This window comes from Falco peregrinus, chromosome 3 (genome assembly GCF_023634155.1).
Source record: "Falco peregrinus isolate bFalPer1 chromosome 3, bFalPer1.pri, whole genome shotgun sequence".
Taxonomy (NCBI): domain Eukaryota; kingdom Metazoa; phylum Chordata; class Aves; order Falconiformes; family Falconidae; genus Falco; species Falco peregrinus.
Window position 1 is genome coordinate 44204285 of NC_073723.1, and position 19924 is coordinate 44224208.

General features: G+C 38.3%; 1 protein-coding gene across 3 annotated transcripts in view; it reads left to right on the plus strand.

Moving 5' to 3' along the window:
• Positions 1-660: 660 nt before the first annotated feature.
• ARMC1 (armadillo repeat containing 1) overlaps positions 661-19924 on the plus strand; it is a 33391-nt gene continuing 14127 nt past the window's right edge. Inside the window, exons 1-3 of one of the 3 annotated variants that reach the window (XM_027778485.2) lie at positions 661-682; positions 3485-3685; positions 7805-7896. In XM_027778485.2, the coding sequence (XP_027634286.1) occupies positions 3494-3685; positions 7805-7896 (284 nt within the window). In that variant the 5' untranslated portion in view covers positions 661-682; positions 3485-3493. Of the gene's footprint in view, positions 683-1073; positions 1239-3481; positions 3686-7804; positions 7897-19924 lie in introns of those variants that run through there. The other 2 variants (XM_013294517.3, XM_005231547.4) reach the window with 2 other exon arrangements.

Consider the following 19924-nt stretch of genomic DNA (forward strand, 5'->3'; position numbering starts at 1 on the left):
GGAGCTAGGTGAAACCGCCCCACCCCTCCACCGGATCACGTGACATGGCGTCTCCAATAAAGTGGGGCCTCTCCAGTAGGCGGAGCTGCCGGTCGTTGGTCGGTGGAAGGGGGCGGGGTCTCCCAGCGCGGCACCGAGGATAGCGGGGCTACCGGGGCGTTATCGATCCGGTGGCGTGGGGGAGTTGACGGTGTCGGACGTGCTTGGGGTCCGGCCGGGGAAGGGAGGGCTTTTCCTAGCGTTCCTCCGCAGCCCCGGCGGTGGCTAACGGCTCTGGCAGGTGGCTGCTGCCGACTAATGGCGCACTGGGGCGCAGGTGTACGGCGGCGGTGCCGCCGTTGTCTCTGTGGGTAGCACCGGCTGTGTCCCGCGCAAACGGGCAAGGAAGGGCAGCGAGTGGCGGCGCGCCCACGAGGCGAGAGGCGGTTCTGTGGGGCCGGCCGGGGGACGCCCGGACAGCCGGGGGACGGTGCCAGGGCGAAGGGCACCGCAGAAGTTCCCCCGTGCTGCATTTAGGTTTAAGGATTATTGAGGCGGCATTTCAGATTTTAAAAACTTTCCTGGAAGCTGTACTCGAACGTTTCAAAGACCAACTGCCGTGAGTGGAGCAGAGGAATGCGAAAACGAGAAAGCCTTTGCCGCTTGGGGCGGGGAGGAACCCAAAGCTTCAGATAGGGTTAAGGTGTGCTTATGCTAAAAGAAATGTTAATTGTCTGGGCGTCGTGGGGCGGGGACTACCCGCGTGGGGGTTCAAAACGGGCGTAGGCGCTGGGTCTCCATGCGGAATTAGGCGTATTTCGCACTATATTGTTTTACAATACGCTTCACTTGAGCAGTAAGTTCTGGTGGTGGCCATCTATGGGGCGGGGAAAAAAAAGTTACTATAAATAAATAGGACTAAGGGGCCACATTCCCTCCGCCGCTCACTCCCAGTAGCGGTCCTGCGGCCCGGCCCGAACTGCAGCTCCCGGCGTGCACAGCGGGGCGGCCGCCGGCAGCCAATCGTACCTCGGCAGGAACAAAGCGCGCTGCGAGTGGCGGAGAAGCGCGGGCGGCCCCCGCCAATCGGGTTGCGGGGTGGTGGACGGTGCCGGGGTCAGAGCGGGCCCTGGCGGGTGGTGCGTGTGCGGCGGGCCCGGCTGCCGGTCTCCTACCGCTGCCCTCCGCAGGCCGTGCCGCCCCCGCGGGCGATGGGGACGCGGGGCTGAGCTGCTCGGCTGGGGACGTCTTTTGCGGCGGTACGGTGCCGGGGAGGGGAACAGGCCGCGCTGGGGGGCGGGAACTGGGGAAGCGGGGGATGGCTGTGAGAGGGGGGCGGCGAGGCCGTCTGGGGTCCCTCCTGCCCTCCCTAACCGCATCCCGGAGCTCACGTCACCCGGACGCTGGAGGGTTGTGCCTCCGTCGGGCGATGGGCCCAGGAACTGAGCCCCGGGGCCTTGTCGCAGCCGGGTTGTGAGCTCTGCCGCTTAGGGAACGCTTAATGTGACAGCGGAGGTGTGAAGCTGTGGCCGTGCCCCTCCTGGGCCTCCCCGGTGAGGGCGTAGAGTGGAACGGGAGACCGAAGCAGGGAGATGCCGTAATGTGATCTCAAAGCTACAGGGAGGAGAAAGGAGTCGGTACTTGGCTAACTTCTCTGCTAGGCCCCCAAATTCTAGATAACTTCTTAAAACTTTTTAAACAGCTTAATTGTTTTTTACGTTAAAGGCTGCCTAAGGTCCTAGTTTGCATAAAATTGGTGGTTGTAGGTGACAGAGAAGGTAAGGATTCAGTTGTGGCTGAGGAGAGAATGAGAAGGGTCTGGGGAGGACATGAGTGGCCTTGTGGGGTAGGAGGGGAGTAAAATTTGGCTTAGTGCTTTTTTGGGATCTTAAAAGAAAAAAGGCAAAATGTGGTCAGGATGGAGAGAGTTGTAGGAATGATCAGGTGCTTGGGATGCAGAACTGGAAGTCAGAGACTTTGGTTAACATCAACTCTATAACTGCCTTGATTTTTAAGTTTTGAATAAGTTCCTTTGTCACCTATGAAAAGTATTTAACTTCTCTGTTAAGCAGTATTAAGTTAGTTACGGTTTTTTTCCTATCCAGAGTTGTCTGTTTTGGAAATATAAATTATTTTTCATTGGTTGAGCTGCTCTATTTCCCAGTTGATCTCTTTTGGCTTGTGATAGTCAAGAAAAATAGCCTGGAGACTAATCATTGGCATGTACTTTTAACATTAGCGCTCTGTCTTGAAGGAAGGACCAGTGACTTGGAGATTAACAGCATTTTATTCTATGTGAAAATGTGAGAAATTATCATAGCCAAAATGTGTGTTTGTGGTTTGTTGTTTTTGATGAGTATGATTATTTTGTGTTGCTGAAAGGCTTGCCTTCAGTAAGGAAACAATATGTTTGTGGAATAGTTTTGGGAAATGATGTTGAAAGACTGTGACAGCTTATGGATTTAATTTGTTTTATTTTTATGCAGAGGAAAAGTGAGGGAACACAAATTAACTATGTGTTTGCTCACACTTTGGTGCCTTAAGAAAAGTTACTTGCATGAGTTGGTAACTGGGCCAGGACCACAGTTAGTATTTCATGGTTTCAGAGGCACATAATCAGCCTTTTGAAGGAAACCAGGTTTTTTTACCAAGATGTAGTATTTTTTCTGAGTAAAGGTATGCTTTTTGTGGCTATTAAGTAGTTATTCCTTGTTAAACAACTCTGGAATCTGATACTTTGAAGCTAACACGTGTCTCCTTTGAAAGTGATCTGGTGCCTTGGACTTTGGCTTGAACAAGGCGTGACCTGCTTTCTTTTTGCTGAAGGGTGCTAGTGAAAAAAACCCCAAAACCAAAAACAAAACAAAACCCCCAAAACCCCCAAAAAACAACCCACAAACACACCAACAAAAACCCAGCCTCTAAAACCCTTTTTGCCTTTGAATGAGTAAATGAGTATGGCCTTACACTAGTTATTTGACATACAGGTCCAGATTAAAACTTCATGTTCCCTGTGTTTGATGCAGTGTTAGTCTTACGCTGGCTTTTCTGGTTCATTTTTGTGTCAAATCTGATTATTGCTAAAGGTACTCAGAAAATGTGTATTTTGATTTTACACATGTTTATACAGAAGAATGTTTATAGAATTCTAGTGCCTTGTGAGAAAACTATGGATTTCTCAGAAATATTTTGTCAGTAATGTAAAAAACCCAACACAAATACACTCCTGTAAAGGCTGACCGGTCTGAAATTATCTATAGGGAACAAATAAAAATATCATTAACCCAACCTACCTGTTCTCTGAATAGGAATTTTAGATTTCCAGTTTACAAATTTCAAGATCCACATCCTTATCAATTTGATCCACATTCTGTGAATCCTAGTCCTTGGTTTTTTATACTTATGTGGCTATAACAGATCAGTGTCTTTGTGCTTTTGTCTTACTTATTTTTAATTGATAATAAATGGGGTATTAGTAATAATGATTTTAATTTTTTTTCAGCAGGTACTTTGTATGCATGCTGCAGAAAAAATGAATTCTACTATGAGTGAGGAGCCTGACGCATTATCTGTAGTTAACCAACTCAGAGATCTAGCAGCTGACCCATTGAACAGACGGGCCATTGTTCAGGATCAAGGATGCCTGCCAGGTCTTATTCTGTTTTTGGACCATCCCAACCCTCCAGTTGTTCATTCAGCTTTACTAGTAAGTGCTGGAGATAAATTTGTATGTCAGTGGGACATTTTGTAAGTTTGCTAATGTGTCTTTAAACAAGTAAACATGTAACAAAACCTGGTTTTATGTTACATTGATACTCGTTATACTTTTTTAAAAAAAACACGTATTTCAGAAGTTGTTTAACAAGGACAGATTATTCCAGGGGAATTTTGGTTTTTTGAAATAGATTAATTTACTTTGCATTTTTCCCCTAATACAGCTATGTCACTTTTTGTGTGGAGGGAGCTAAGCACCCTTAAATCCCTTTCTTAAGATGAAGTCATGTAGCATGGTAAATATACACAGTGATTCCACATTCATATTGTAAAACAAAAATAAAACCCCTTTAGGATTATTAAGGTTAGAAACAACCTCCAGAGGTGACGTAGTCCAGTCCCATGCTCAAATTAAGCATGCTGAGGTGATGGCTCAGGGTTGTATCTGCTTGATCTGTGAGCACCTTGAAGGATGGAGATTCCGTAACCTCTCTGGCACTGTGTTCCAGCATTTGACTGCCCTCATGGTATTTAAAAAAAACAAACCACACACCCCCAAAACCAACCCCAAATCTATTAGTATTTAATACAACTTGTTCCAGCGTTTGTCCGTTTCTTCTTGTTCTAAATCATAAATCCTCAAGTCTGTGCTTCTCATGCCGAATCTAAATACTAAAAAAATGCATGTTTCTTGTTTAGAAGCAGGACAAACAAAAGACAAATTTTTGTTTTAAGTCTAATTCAGTTCCTCTAAGATTTTAAGTTACTGAAATTTATGTGATGGTGTTTTTTCCATTTTCCTGTCATTATTGAATTATGAACAATGTGAAACTAAAGAACAAAGAGCTCTGGCTTTCACACGTGTTATACTCTATACCATTAAGACCTGTCTATACCATAATTATGTATTTTTCTTTTGTTTAACTTTCATAGTGGATATTAGTGGACTTCTTGGAATTACTTTGGTGTGTCTGATGCTCTTCTGGGTTCAAGGAATGAGGTCCCATAATTCAGGAGACCTGTGTCCTGCTAATTGGTTTTTAGGTTAGCTTTGCCATAGCATTTGCTAGACTATAATGTTCTTCACTGGAAGAACTTTGAGTTGAGTTTATGGTTCTTAAGAATATGTTGCATTGGTTTTCTTCCCAGTGCAGTTTCCTTAGCTTGCGTTCTTAAAAAAGGATCTTGTTTAGATGTCTCACTCATTTTCCTTTCTTTGCTCATTTCGGCTGTGTATTCTCACTGCCTGCACAAGATTCAGTGATCGGTCTGTGATCTTTACAAAAATTAACTGTGTTAAAAGGACTGACTTTGTCAGAATGATGAGGGCTAATCCAGTTTGCAGTGTGGTTCCACAGCCTCAGATATTATTCAAGCTGTGTTGTGTAAGGGCATCTTGTTGGCTGGGAATGGGAGACAGTTGTGTTCTATTTAGTGATAACCTGCAGTTAGAGTGGATTAAGAATCAGGATTTAGAGACCATGCTATATTCCAGGATCCTGGCTGCAGTCACAAATAGGTCTGTTTACTGTGAAAACGTGTTTTTGTTCTGCTACTCAGACACTGTGTTCATGAGTTCTGAAACCTCTTAGGTTCTGTAGCTTTTAATATCTTTGCTGATAACTTTTTAGTCTTCACTTTTGGTATTTTTCCATACTGGAAGGTCATCTTGTTTTGTTTTTCTAGCCATCCCATTGGTCAAAAAGGTGCTTCCATTTAAATGGGAATCATTAAATGCAATGATTTTCCATTAAGTTTGTACATAATAGAAGGATGAACAGCATTGACTTTAAATCTCTTATTGTGTTCTGCGATTCCCATAGCTGAAAGTGGAAATAATCTGTATGCATCACAATAGTTCCCTATGTAACTTTTAAAAATATGTTTTAGAATCTTTCATGGAGGATGTTTTCTTCCCCATATACAGTTTCAGCTCAGTAATTTCTTCTATCTGATCAAGAAGTGGTATGTTTTTCTATAATTTTCTTTTAGTTTTGATTCCAGGAATTCTTTATGGTACCCTTCAAATGCTGAAAATTTTTTAATATTTTAAATAAAAAAAAAAATCAGAAATAACCCAGGCAATACTACTTTTTTAATCGTAAGTTTGGACTAAAATAAAAAAAACTCTCACGTTAAGAAACTGTATGAACATTTCACTTATAAAACGTCAAAGGTGTCTTTTGTTAATAATATTGACAACAGTGTATTTTTATATATATGGAGATAGTCCTATTGATTATCATGAAATTACAGTGTGACCTTAAAGCTAACATAGGTGTTTTGCTGAACACAGGCTGAACCAAAATCCGTAATACTAATCTTCCTTATGCCTTCAATAGTCTGTGATTTAATAAGCATAAATGATTGTACTTCTTAGAAAGTGTAGACCTTTGCAGGTGGACTAAGACCTGAAAAGTCGGGTCACTTAAGTTGTTCTGATAACTTTGTCTTTGGTTTTGTTTTAATGGAGGTCACATTTGTGTGTAGAGTATGTAACAGATGGAAAGAGACTGCCTACATTTTGACTCAAATAATTAGCTGTTGAAAGAACATGTTTTTCTTCATCCAACAATGTTACAACCTTACTAAATTGTCTGAACAGATCAGAAACTTTTTCCACCTAACTAATGAAAGTTAGTAATTCAGAGCTATCATTCAGGTATTTTTCCATAGCCAAGAAGTGAGAAAATAAATGTATATACAGCCTATATAAATAGCAATTATTACTACTGATCCACATCAGGAAATAGCAAAAATTACATTTAGAGTTCTTATGTCAGACAGCAGCTGGACTTTCTCAAAAGGCAATAAAATGGTCTTGAATTTTACCAAATGTGCTGAAGATGATGTAGAAAAAAACCCTCAGATAATTAATAAATTCTCTGTCTCTGAAGGAATTAAGGAGCATATTATTTTTAAAGGAGCTATTGAGCAGCATAGCTATTATATGACTGTATTTAAAGAACGAAGAATTGTAAACACTTCTAAACCTTGCTATCACAAACCCTATTTTATAAACTATTGTATTTATGTATTGCAGAATTTTGCAAGTGCAGTTCTTGTACCTACATCAGTAAGACATTGATTAGAGCATGACGCAGCACAGTACCCCTTTGGAGGTTCCTTCTAAGAAAACTTTGTCAGGTCTAACAGTAGAGAGATGTGTCATGAAAAGCAGGACTGACAGTTTAACTGTATTATTTAAGAATATTATGTTAGGGTGATTGTGCAAATGCACAGTTGCTGACTGGGGTCAGCATTGTTAAGCCATACAAAGAGTCTACCTTGAAGGTCAAATAAGGAAAACCTTTGGCAACAAGTAAGTGTAAATTCCCAGTTTAGGCAACAATAACCTAAGCAGCTTTCCACTGCTTGTGTCCTTATTCCTGCATGGAGTGATGAATATTGCAGTTGGTCTTCAGAAGCTTATAAATGTGGTAGACCTCTTTCTGCAGACAGTAGAAACTTGGTGGTGGTAAGTTTTCTCGTGCTGGGGGAGCCCATAGAATTGGTGGAACTAGAAGCATAGCATGTAAAAATTACTTTCGATCTCAGATCACTTAAATGTTTGTTGGAAGGGACTTCTGGAAGTCATTCACTTCAGCTTCCTGCTTGAATTGGGACTATCACCAGCACTGAATCAGGTCAGTTGTAGCTTTGTCTCATTGATTGTGCAGTCCCACTAGGTCATCTGTTCTAGTGTTGAACTACCTTCAGAGTGAAAAAACTTGCATAATACCTGATTTGAACTTCCCAAGCTATAATTTTGTGGCTGCTCCCTCTGGTTACATTGCCTGCTGCTGTAGAGGAAAGTTTGGCTTAATCTTTGTAAAGGCTTTTTGAGTAGTTGTAAACAGCTGTTAGATTGTCCCTTAGACTCGTTTAGCTGGTCAAACCCAGTCTCTCAACTTTTTCTCATAGATTAGATATGCTATGCTTTCTGTGCATTTATAAGAATAAAACAATTTTTTAATGTTCACAGTAGGTGATAATAGTCTTTATGTTCTTACTAGAACTCACACTGTGAATATTTTGCAGATGTACACTAATAAAAATGAATGATAATGTAGTGGACTTACTGCTGATTTGCTGTGCTCTTTTCTTTTAGGCTCTTCGCTATTTGGCAGAGTGCCGTGCCAACAGAGAAAAGATGAAAAGTGAATTGGGTATGATGCTCAGCCTACAGAATGTAATACAAAAGTAAGTTTATGATGGGTTGTATCCAAAAGCAGTGTAAACATAACATTCTGATGCAAAGTAAAACCCTGACTGTTTATATAGACTGTAGTCTACAAGAAATCTTCATTTGAAAGTAATTTGCCTAACTAATAATTAATACTGTCTCTTCCCTTTAGCTTCTTTTACAATTCTTCTCGTTGTTTAAGGTTGCCTTGTACTAGTGCATTTAATGAAATTGGTTGGCATCTGCCACATTTATTCTTTGAATCCCACCTTCAGGAAGGGAAATTTATATGTAGTGTGTTCGTTTTGATGTATTTTTGAAGGTATGTATCTGCAGTTCTGTGTGGAGGAAATATTTTGCAGGTGGACTTGAAGTTAGTGAGGTTCCTAGTGGTCTAATTTCTTTGTAGACCATGTCAGCTGGGTTATGCCTCTTATAATTTGTGACTGTTGGATTTTGTTAAGATTGCTGACAGTTGAGTCTTGAATGCTGGAAGCTGTGTGGGTGTATGCACCCTGAAGAAGATGCACGTGTGCTTATCAATAGAAATTATATGATTAATATTAATAGAAAATATATAGAATATAATATATAATCTTACATGATTAATCATTAATAGAAAGTATGATGAGCTAAGATGAATCATTAGCAAAAAAACCCAACCCTAACCTCCTTCAAAGATTAGTCTTCTATAGCAAAAATTAATTTGCCATCACATTATCAAAAAGTGGTGATTTTGCACACAGTTTGATAGTGCTCTAGTTAACTGGACTTTTCAGATGTGAGAGACTGTGAGGGAGGCGAAAAGTCATATTGCTGCATGTATCTTAGATGAATGGTTGAAACAAATATTTAGAAAAGGATGAAACACAAGCAAAATTGTATATTAAAGATTCAAATGGAAAGCTTTTGAATCTTTGATAATGTTAGTTGAATCTCTAATGTATCACTTGTGGTATAAGTTACAAGTGTTTTTTTAGAAAAAAACAAGGCTAGGCTTTGGTAGTTCCTTTATCTCATAGCCCCTCCTTTCTTTCTTTGTTATATCTCTTTCTGACACTGCTTATCTAAAGGTGTGAACCTGAAGAACTGGAGGGGAAATTCTGGTCTGTTCACAATCCTACATGTTGTGTGATCTAAGAAAGATTAAAACTGTGTTCCTTGAAGTACTTCATTAATTCTGAAACTGAATTCTACAGTTATATAGAAACATTAATTCTAAAGCTGAAACTAGCAACATTATGTATTGACATGAAATTTAGCATTATGCCCAAATATCATCTTATTATTCAGCAGTTACCCAAAACACAAGGATTTAAAACAAATGTCTTAATTTGGATGCTGAGCTAAATTACTAGAATGCAGAAGATAATAATTCACAATTTTTTTGAATAATGTAATTAGAATTTTTTGAAATGATAGGTGTTTTTAATAGGATGTATGGGGAAAAGATGGAATTAAGTCTTACAGTATACGCCTTTTTTAAGGACAAGCATAATTAAAGTAAAATAGACAGAAGCCTTTGATTGGTACTTTTATAATAGCAGTAGGAACTGAAATATTTAGGTAATAACAGAAGCATGTATTTCTGGAGGGCTTACTTTTAGTATAGATTATGTGTCTATTTAGAGCATAGAGACATCCTTAAGTTGTTGAAAGGGGAATCGTAGTTCATTATCAGTCTCTGCAGCTTACAAATATTACTCTGGAAACAGTCATAATTAAAACTTTTGTTTAAAGAATGTTATGGAAATCTCTTCGACAACATTTTTTCTACTCCTCAGTTTCAAGGACCAAAAGAATGTGAAGTTCAGAAATGTGCAGAAAAGGAGAGAGCAGTCAGTAAGAACTGGAAATCTTGTAGGTGTTCTTTTTTTCTAGAAAGCTCTTTGGCAAGAGTAAGAACATGCATTTGATTTGTATGCTTGTAACATTTGGAAAGTGTGATATCATGAAAATTTAAATACATAGCATCTTCAGACACAAGACTTTGTCATGCACTTGTCAGGATTTTAGGCTTTAATGTTGACAGGAAATGCTGAAGCTAAGTTTTGTATTGCCTGCAGAAATATAAAGAAAGATGGTGGAAAAGTTTCTCACAAAAAACCCCAGGGTTTTGGGATCGTATTTTTTTTTTTGTTAGAAGGTCTGTAGGAGAGAAAACAAGGTCTCCACCTTCAGATTTACTTTACAAAATGCAGATTCTAGCTTTTAATGTGATTTCAGCTTACCAGAAGATACTGTAGTCTTCTAAACTGAAACTAACCATTAATAAACACAGTAATAAATGCTTTGGTCTTAATGACTTCATGCTGTGTGTTCCAGTTCACTTTCTAGATTCTGTGTATCTAGCTCATCGGTCTAATCTCTTTTGGTTACTTATTTATATCAATTTAATTTGGGGTTAAGATTTTTTTTTGGTGATGTGTTTATAAAAATGCAAGCAAATCATACAAAGAGATATGACGTTCTGTCCATGTTCTGGTTTTCCAGTTATTGCACGGTTCTTTCAAGTAGGACAGAACCCATCATCTTCTGGACCAAACTTTTAGTCACTGGCTTTTTGCTTTTGACAGGTTCAGCACATGTTGTGTTCTGAATCTTTGCCTTTCATCAAGGATTTTGTAACTCTCATTGTTTACTTTCCTTGACTTCTCACTTAACCAAATAACATTCAGCGGCTTTCCCTGTTCAGTACTGAATTATGACAAGCTGTATTCTGCCACTGGTAAAGCTGTGTTACGTCTTTTCAAGCAATGAAATGGAGCTCGTGTACACGCAGCAAGTCTCAAACTGAATGTCATTTCAGACTTGATGTCCATCTGCACTGAGCTGACATTCTGCTTAGGAAGTCAAGAGTTTGTTTAGAATTCAATTCTCTTTTGCTTTCAGTTATGTAAATCCTGAAATTTGAGGGCTTTTCTCATCATGTGAGTGTCTCTTTATAAGACCTGAAGGTCTCTAATAGACACCTCAAGTTCAGGTGTGGGATTTCTTGTTGTGACCTGCCTACAGCTAACTAGTCTTAACTGATCTTTAAATGGTCGATGCCATCAACTGGAAAATAGTTGGAGTTGATTTGCTACTTAGGACTTCTTCTAATAGTACATGGGAGCCTCAGACCCAAGCCAAAACTTTTTTGTTGCAAGTAATACGCAACCAATGGAAGAAGAATATAGTACTTGTTTATACTTATCATGAAGGTAAAGTACTGTTTCCTTCATAAGACTACTGAGGATGAGAGTTGAAATTGAGTGCCACCTGCTTATCCAGGGATAAGCAGTAAATTATACTTTGTACTGCATCATGGAAAATGAGTAGGAAATATTTGAGAGACATTCAAGTTTAACTGTAGCTCTTTGAGGTACCTTCATGTCTCATTTCATGACTTACCAGTCCCCTAGTATTATCTAGTCACCTTTTTGCTGTTTGCTTATAAGCAGCATTATGGTCATTTATGAAAATAATTTTGCTGCTTTAAATGAATGTTTGGATGAGTCCTTAGTTGTTGCTACATTTCACCTAAGGAACAAAGGATAGGTTTTAGGTTCACAGTGACAGTGATTTTTTTCAAGATGTATAAACACTAGTTTTTGTTAACAGAAGAGTAACAGATTTTAGATGTAGAGACTAGAGCCTGTAGCTTCTAGAGCAGAAATTTGAAATGTCAGTTCTGAGGAGTACAGAATAAAGATTTGAAGGCGGTGAGATATTTATATATTTAGGATTTTTTTTCAGACTGAACTTGATTTGGAACATGTATGACTTTCTGAGATACTTCATGTGAAAGGCTTTGTACATTTCCACGTTTTCTAGGACATACAAGAAGCTGTTCAAATTGCATGGAATACTTCAAAACATTATTCAAATGTAAAAGTTTCTTTTGCCCTATTCTATACTTGCTGGTTTTTTCCTTAGCAGGGGAGGTTTCTTTTTTGTTAATTCACATCTGCTTATTTTTAAGTGAAGCTTGATGCATCTTTCCGTGTTATAAGCTAGGAGTAGTAACTGTGTTGGAGAGAAATCAGTTAAAATCTCTACCTGCAGGTTTCCCAACTTTTTTTTTTTTAAAATGCTTGATACTGCTTTATTGCTATCACAAAAATGTCTCACTCCTTTGCCAGGTGACTGAGTACCTGTAAGCATATGTGTAGATGTGTTTGTGTAAATAGGTAAAAAGGAGAGGAGAAATTGAGGCCCGTTGTGAGAATGGTGTTTCATTGTATTCTGGCAGCCATCAGCAGTTATTTAATACTGAAAACTGGTTTAGTTGCTGGCTTTATGAATTACATGGAGGACTTAATGTGTCCGTATGGACTTTATAAAATGTTAATAGCAGCTTCTAGAATTAAAATTAATTAGGATTTATAGCCTACAAGGAAATATACTAATTTGTGTTCAGAGTGAAAGTGACTTTTGATGGACAGTAAAGGTCAAAGTTCATAATTTTTCATAATCTTTATGAGCAGCATAATGGTACTGTTTAAATATAACTAACATGTATTTAAAAAAAAAAACCTGATGAAGAGTCAATATACTGAATAGCTCTTATTATGGAACGGCAAATTACTGAGAGTAAAATTCCAATTACTTAGCTAAAAGAGCTTTTCAAGATAGTCTTCCTTTGCCAGGGTGTCAGATTTAACAAGCTGAACTAAATCCAGTGCATTAATCAGCTCTTCCAATTTATTACTTGCCTAAGAAGATTAGGGCAATTAATATGTGTTTAATTAGAGTCCCTTGCAGATCTGGTAAAATACATGCAGTCTATAATTGCTGACTTCTTACTCAATTTTAATTTTTGGTAGTCTTAATTACCTTTTTGAAAATTTAATTATTCATTGAAACAGCAAAGTTTAAATTTATGATGTCTGACAAAAAAAAAGCCAAGTATTTCAGGTAGTATTTCCTGAAATCATAGGGATGTAGCATCTACTTTTACCATTTTTGTTATGGACTTCTTTTTCTCCTTTGTGAGAAAGGAGGAATGGTTGAAGGAAGACAGGGCAAAGGCCATGTATTAATTAGCAAGAAAGCAAACTACATATTTAAAGGGCTATCTGATGATGAAGGGGATGTTGCCATATCATAACTGGCTTACAGGTAATACTTTGAGAAGTCACACCTAAAAAAATTCTGTATATTTTTCACATTTACTGCATTTATACATTCATGCTATTGATTGGGATACTTAAAATTCTGATCTGCAAAAGAGAAGGAAGTAGCTTTTTACAGACTGTAGAGATTTTATTTTTCTATACCCCAATTGCTTAGTAATGTTATTTTAGTAATCCTTGGTATGTGGCATTTTTTTACGCATCAGAATTGAGAAATAGCTGAGATTGGGTAATAGGAAGCATGATTCTGTTGCACGATTATTTTTGTACTCTACCATACTTGTATTTCTCTACTGGGAAGCTGTGTTTTTGACGAAAAGCATGGTTATCCTATGTCTTAAATATTCCTGCGAGCAGGAGGTTCCAAAAGTTTTGGTGTTAGAAATTATTCGTAAATTGCAGTGTACCGCCTGGAACAAGAGTAATAAACACATCTCTCTGTCTGTTCGATGTTAAGTTTCCTGGCCTTTCCTTTCCTGTTATTTTCCCAAGCCTCCTTGTTTTACCCATTTGTTACATTTTGTCTATTAGAAGGTAAGTGCTTCTAGAAAATTACACTGCTGGTTCCTGGCATGTCTCTTTGGGCTGTGGGGCTCCAGTCTATTCAGTGCTGAAGCAATGGGCTTGTTAATAATAGATGGTCACAGCAGGAAGTCTGCAGGCTGCTTTATTCAGCCTTGTTAAACAAAAGGGCTTAATATCCCCCTCCCCCACCCCTGGTTTCTTTAAGCAGTGTTTTTATTGTATATTTTGTTAATCTTAAGTTTCAGAAACAGGGGGTTTTTGAAGTTATTTTTGAAAAAGCATCCTCTGCCCAAAAACCTCCCAATGAAATATTAGGAAATGTAGGAAACGCCAGTATGTCCTGTTTAAATATACCACGTTATTTGTTCCAAGTGGCTGAATGCTCCTTTTGTCTGTTTTACAGCTTCCAGGTATTTGGAGGAGATCATATATATCAGAAGGAATGGAGGGATAGGGGACAGGGTGGGTTCAATGGTGTGGGCTACCTAGGTCAGTAAGGCATATACCCGGTAAAAGTTGTTACTCTTTTTGCTGTTGGGTTGTGGCAAACTAACCAGAGTTCAGACTTTCTCACAGTTCAGTGATTGTTTTTGAAAATGTTTTTGTTTTTCAGTACTCCAGTAGTATATTTAGCATTATGGAGGATATAGGAAATCATGATCTCAACACAGAGATGAGGCAGAGGGACAAATGGTAACAATAAATAAAACACAAAGTATTGATCATGTAAAATACTAGTTTTACAGTATTGGTGTTAACCTGGACTTTGATCATGATAATGGGCTTTCTGGGAGGATCTTAGGGCTTTTGTAAGATAAGAAAATAAGGTTTAAAGGCTTGGAAAGATGGATGTCATTTGTAAGAATAGTCCAAGACCTGACCGCTGACAATTCAAATGTAACTAGTATTTTACATGTTGAAATATTACTGTGGTTTTATGTTTTGCAGGGATAAATAGAAATTAGTAGTCATATAACTTTATTGTGAGTGATGCAATTTAGGATGGGCTTATTGGTTTTATGAGTGTAGAATTGGTCACTGAGAAAAATACGAAAGTGTGACCAAATGGAAGTTCTGCCCTGTGCCCTACAAGATGTACTTGATGTTCTTTCAGTGTACTTCTGATGTGCTGTGGTGGTGGTTGTGGGTTTTTTATCTTGGGACCTTTCTGTAGTCAGAGGTATTACAAAGTCATTGTTTCTTCTGGCATGCAACTTACTTGCTTAGTGAGCTCTACGCAATCAGTACTGATTCTGTACTCAGCAGTTTAGGTGGTTGTCAACCTCTAGATTTGGCTTTTGTGTGTTTCTGTTATTTTTTTCGTTCTGTCATCTGTGTGTAATTCCTATTACAATGTTTTTGACTGTGCTCAGGAATACAGTTTGGTTTCACTTTTTTGCTCTCCAAGCTACTACTTTTACCTTACGACGTTCCACTTGATATCTGGCATCTGCATCAGGACTGTTGGTTGTGTGGCTTCTCATTATCTAATGTCTGTCTCAATTTAATTCAGATACTATATATCCATAGACTTCTTAGCATACCAGTTCAATACAATACTAGTTAAATATAGTAGCTTTTAGTATACTAGTTCAATGCATCAGTGAAACAGCGGACCAGCTACTTGTGTTACTGGCTTCTGCATAGGACTTGCAGCTAATGCACAGCTTGCTTGGTACAGCTCTGATGTTACAATACTTGCATTTCAACAGTTTCTCTGTCCCTTTCCTTAGATTTAAATGTTTTGTTTTCTCGGGTTTTAGTGAATTCCAACTTAACTATTACATTGTTATCTCACTATTTGTTAGTAACCATTAACACAGTGGTTTTGGTTGGTCATTTATGTAATGTAAGATCTACAGACTACCTGTAAGTTCTGCAAAATCATGGCCTTCAGCTGGTTTACAATGACTAGCACTACTTGTCATCATATTCTTAAGCAAGTTTAATGCCCTGTTAACTAACCATTGAAGTGCCTGAGTTCTACAATGGTGACTTATAACAATATCTGAAAAGCTGTGTTACCAAATCATAGGTTCCTAAACATGGAAAAGTATTTTCAGTACCTGTTACTGAGTGAATAAGCATTATTCTGGTGTTGCTTTTTCTGGCAGAGACAGGGGCACAATCATAATGGCTAAGTGCTTTGTATTTAAATGTGAAGAAATCAGTTGGGAAGTTAGAAAATGAATTAGCAGCTTCTCACTGTAGGCAAGAAATGTTGTGAAGAGTATTACAGAATGAAAAAAGAACTTTGAAATACCCGGGGCAGGAACTGTGTGAAGTATAAAGGAACTTTAATAAAAATACGTATCTAAGAGAGCCTTCTGTGTGCTCTATGTCTTAGTCACATTCTTCTTCATTTAGAAATTGGCTGGAGCAGGGAGTTAGGTATTTTAGAAAGCAGTATAAGCTTAATGTGTTTTTACTTCCTGTTTTTTCCTGCAGATTTTATATTTAAAGAAGTATGGAACTCTGAGAAGCATTGATTATAAAAAATGAAATGGTTTAGAGCGTGGCACAATGTTCTGATATGCTAAAAGGAACAGAATCTGAATTGATGTTTAACTAATTGCTGACTGTGGTAGAGAAAAAAATACCATCATGCTGAACTCAGTGCCTCAAGACTGACTTGACATGTGTCTTCTGTTTCTATAGTGGGGTTCAGTGCTGAGGTGGGAGGGAAGAGGTTTAAGTGGATTGGCAGAAGAGTCAAGAATAGTAATGGCAACACAGGATGCTTTTAACACTCAATAAGCCTTGTTGTCAGCTGGTGTCGGAAGCATTTTGGGAATAGAGTGACCTTTACCAGTTACTATTGAGTTTACAAGAAAAAGTGCTGATGTAGGTTCTTCGATATGCTGACTTTTGCAGACAGCTTACTGAAATAAAGCGCAGAGAAGGTTTAAGATGCTTTGAAATCAAAGTAGCGAGTTGTGAAGTATTTAATACTTAGTGCAGGTGCAGATTGACAGTATTGTGGGCTGGAGCCATTTATGGTAGTAGATGGATACTTAGTGCTGTGAGGTTCCTCATCTTGCCTTGCCAGTATCGTATGTCTACTTCTGAGTTACAGTGCGCTTGTGCGCAGGTGATGCTTGTCGCTGGTTTTTTTTGACCTCAAAAAAATGGCAGATTTTTTTCTATTAAACCATAAGTGTTGTTTCTTGTGGGTATTACAGGCAATAAGTGCCACAGGGGGAGATGCCTCAAAAAAATATTAATGATTAAGCAGTCTTCATTAGCAGTTTCTGAATGGAGGTGTTGTTTTAGAAGAAAGTGAATTTTATCTGGAACAACTAATACAAAGTGAATATGTTATTCTAAATCAGATGTATTTCTATTCAGGAATGGCTTTTTATACTTCATTGTTTTGCAGTACATGCTAAGTAACTTTCTGCAAGATTTCCATTGATTTTTGCAGGTAGGAAGTCCTATGTAATAACTGGGAACAAATTAAAATTGTTAGTGCATTCTGTAACTACACAGTATATCATCAAGTTTGCACAAAAGGTTTTTTTTTTTAAACCTTGGCGGATGCTTCAACCTATTTTGCTTGATCGCTGTCCATTTGGCTAGCAGTGAAGCTGCTAATACTGGCTTGCTTTAAAAAAAAATCCTTTGCCAACAAATAAGTAGTTCAAGATATCAAAATAAGATGTTTCAATAGTTGTTGCTTTCAAAGTTACTACTTCAAGTATCTGCTGAATAGATTAGTATTGACTATATTAGCAAATGAGTCAGATACAAAGCTTATACACAGATATGCCTGCATAGACTAAACCTGCATTATTTTTTGCCCTGGAACAGGTTGGTGCTGTAGTTTAATTCCTGTTATTCACACAGGTTTTGTTTAGGGAAGCCTTTATCTCTAAGTTTGCAAGCTTTTTTTCTTTCTCTAGTAATTTCGGGGAAATAACTAGATAAAGCCTGTTTCTCAAAATCAAAATAAACAGTGGGGGTTTTAAGCCTTAAAAGGATTTTCCAGATAATTTACTATCATCATATATTACTATATGATTTACTTAATGCTGTTAGCATGCTGATAATACAAGAAGTGATATTTGGCTTCTTTCAAGATGGTCCTAAAATGCTGTAGTACAGAGCCTAATTCCAGCACTACTGATACTTCTACCTGGTTGCTACGGCATTATTGCCAGGAAGGATTGGCTTTTTTATGCCAATATTTGCTGTCTTCCACTGGAAAGGATCAGAGTCAGTTCTTACCCTTAAGATTATTATTATTTTTTTAAAACCTGATGCATTTTCTTGAAGCCATATAATAAACATGATTTCTGCCATATAAACCCATGAAATGATTACTGTTCATTAGCAGGCAAGATGTTGGAAATAGCTACTGTGAAATTCAACTTGGAGTTTGTGTCTGTTGTGCAGACTCCTGTCTAGCAAACACTACTCTAAAGCCTTTTGAGTTTAGTTGAGTAACAAAACTTGATTTCTTCCTTTTTTAAGATGGTGAATATGTCCATATGGTAGATACCAAGCTGTGGAAGATCAAACGTTGATCTTCCATTTAGCATGTAAATAGCAAGAGTTAAACAAAATTGGATGAATAGCTGGCTTAAACATATGGCACATGTTCAAATCTGTTATCCCATTCTTGAAAGTTCGTTCTCCTCTTGTGACCAGAGGACAATAGAATGAATCAGGGAAATGTTCTAAGCATGGATAATTACTCAGTTTGCTAAATGTTTAAGATTGTATCACAGTCACTGATTTTACAGCAGTTGATATGGGATAGTACTGTGATTTTACTCAGATTTACAACTTAATATTTAGCCTTTTTTTTATTTTTCAGGAGTCTTCAGAACATCACAACATTTACATAGGGTTTCTCTAAATTTTCAGGGTCAGTAGGCATATGTCTTAAATTGACGTGGAAGTGGCACTGGGTAATCCAATCCTGACTCCTAATTTCAGTGAGTTGTCTTTTGTTTAGTACAAAATCAACTTCAAGACATCAGGTTTCCCTGTCCTGTTCCAACCTTTTCTTGGTTTGGTGTCTCCTGGTCGAATTGTCATAGCTAGTGGTGTGAGCAGAGTCTGGAAGATTTGCCAAGTGGCAGGCATCTTGGAGGTCTAGAAAGCATTGCAGGAAAGTCTGTCTGACCTTGTCTTGTTTCCATGGTACAACAACCTAGAAGTAAATAAAAGTAATATGTGGTCAGCACAGGGTTGATATCATCGGAGTGCAGTCACATAGCACAACAGCACTGTGGCTGCACGTAGATTCATTGGGCAGTCCAGCTGCTTGGTTTTTGATTGGAGATTCATAGCACTGCAGCTCATTGTGCCACTTTGAACTTGCCCAGTCCTACAGGTTCTATTGTTTTTCCTGTTCTATGCCTATGATTTTTTTTTTCCTATTGTTAACCCACTACTATGCTTGATATGTTGTTGTTGGCCAGCATAAGGATCCTGCTGTCTATATTCTAGAGGATTTTGACTTCTTTCTTTTAAGAAAGCAGGTGGTAATCCTTTTTGTCAGCTGCTGTATAAAGTTACCTGGTCTTTTCTAGGTGTTTTGGGGCTAGAGGGAGCTGAGGTGTACTGTAGTGGGTAGCGTAGTAATAGCACTGACGGGGACTGTGAGCAAGTATGTGCTCAAGTAATGCTCCTTTCCAAGTTGTTTTCAAATTACTTGCATGTTGCCTGGGATGCATCAGGAGAGCAGCTATATGCTTGTGATCCCACTGTATCATGGGATGCACTAAAAGCTCAAAGAAAGAGCAGCATTCTTAGAGATAAGAAAGAATCTTGCCCTAGCACTGGAGCAAAACAGCCAGAAAAACAGCCAGATCAGATAACTGTCTTGAAACAGATTGCTTTTTCTCTAATACCATGCTCTTTCTTTAGGCTTGTCATTCATGCTCAAAGTTTTCATCAAAACCATGTCAATCACTGTGTCTCATTTCTAGAATCAAGGATTAGTGCTTTCCCCACAACCCCCTCCTGCCCCTTACAGAATGTAGCAATTCTTTGCAGCTTGCTGCTCCCTTTAGTTAGTGCTAGAGATGATTTCTGTTTTTAAATATAGAAAGAATGGGCTCTGAAAGAGATTGGTCACCTGGAAACAAATACATCAGTGGTCTTAAGGTGTAGTTGATGGGAATATCAATTTGTTAGCCACTCTATAATTGTAATTAAATCAGACGATAAATCTCTACCAAGTATATGCTTTAAGGTTTCTAATACAGCTGCATTTACCTAACGATGTATTTAGATAGAATTCATGCCAATCCATTAAACTCTTACTTGTGCTTTTTGTGTCATACAGGATACTACATTTATTGCAGTGAATGAGGTTCATTATGGAAATAAAATGATGGTTGAAAATGTCACTACTTAGGATCCTAGGGAAAAATACTAGGTTTGCCTTATA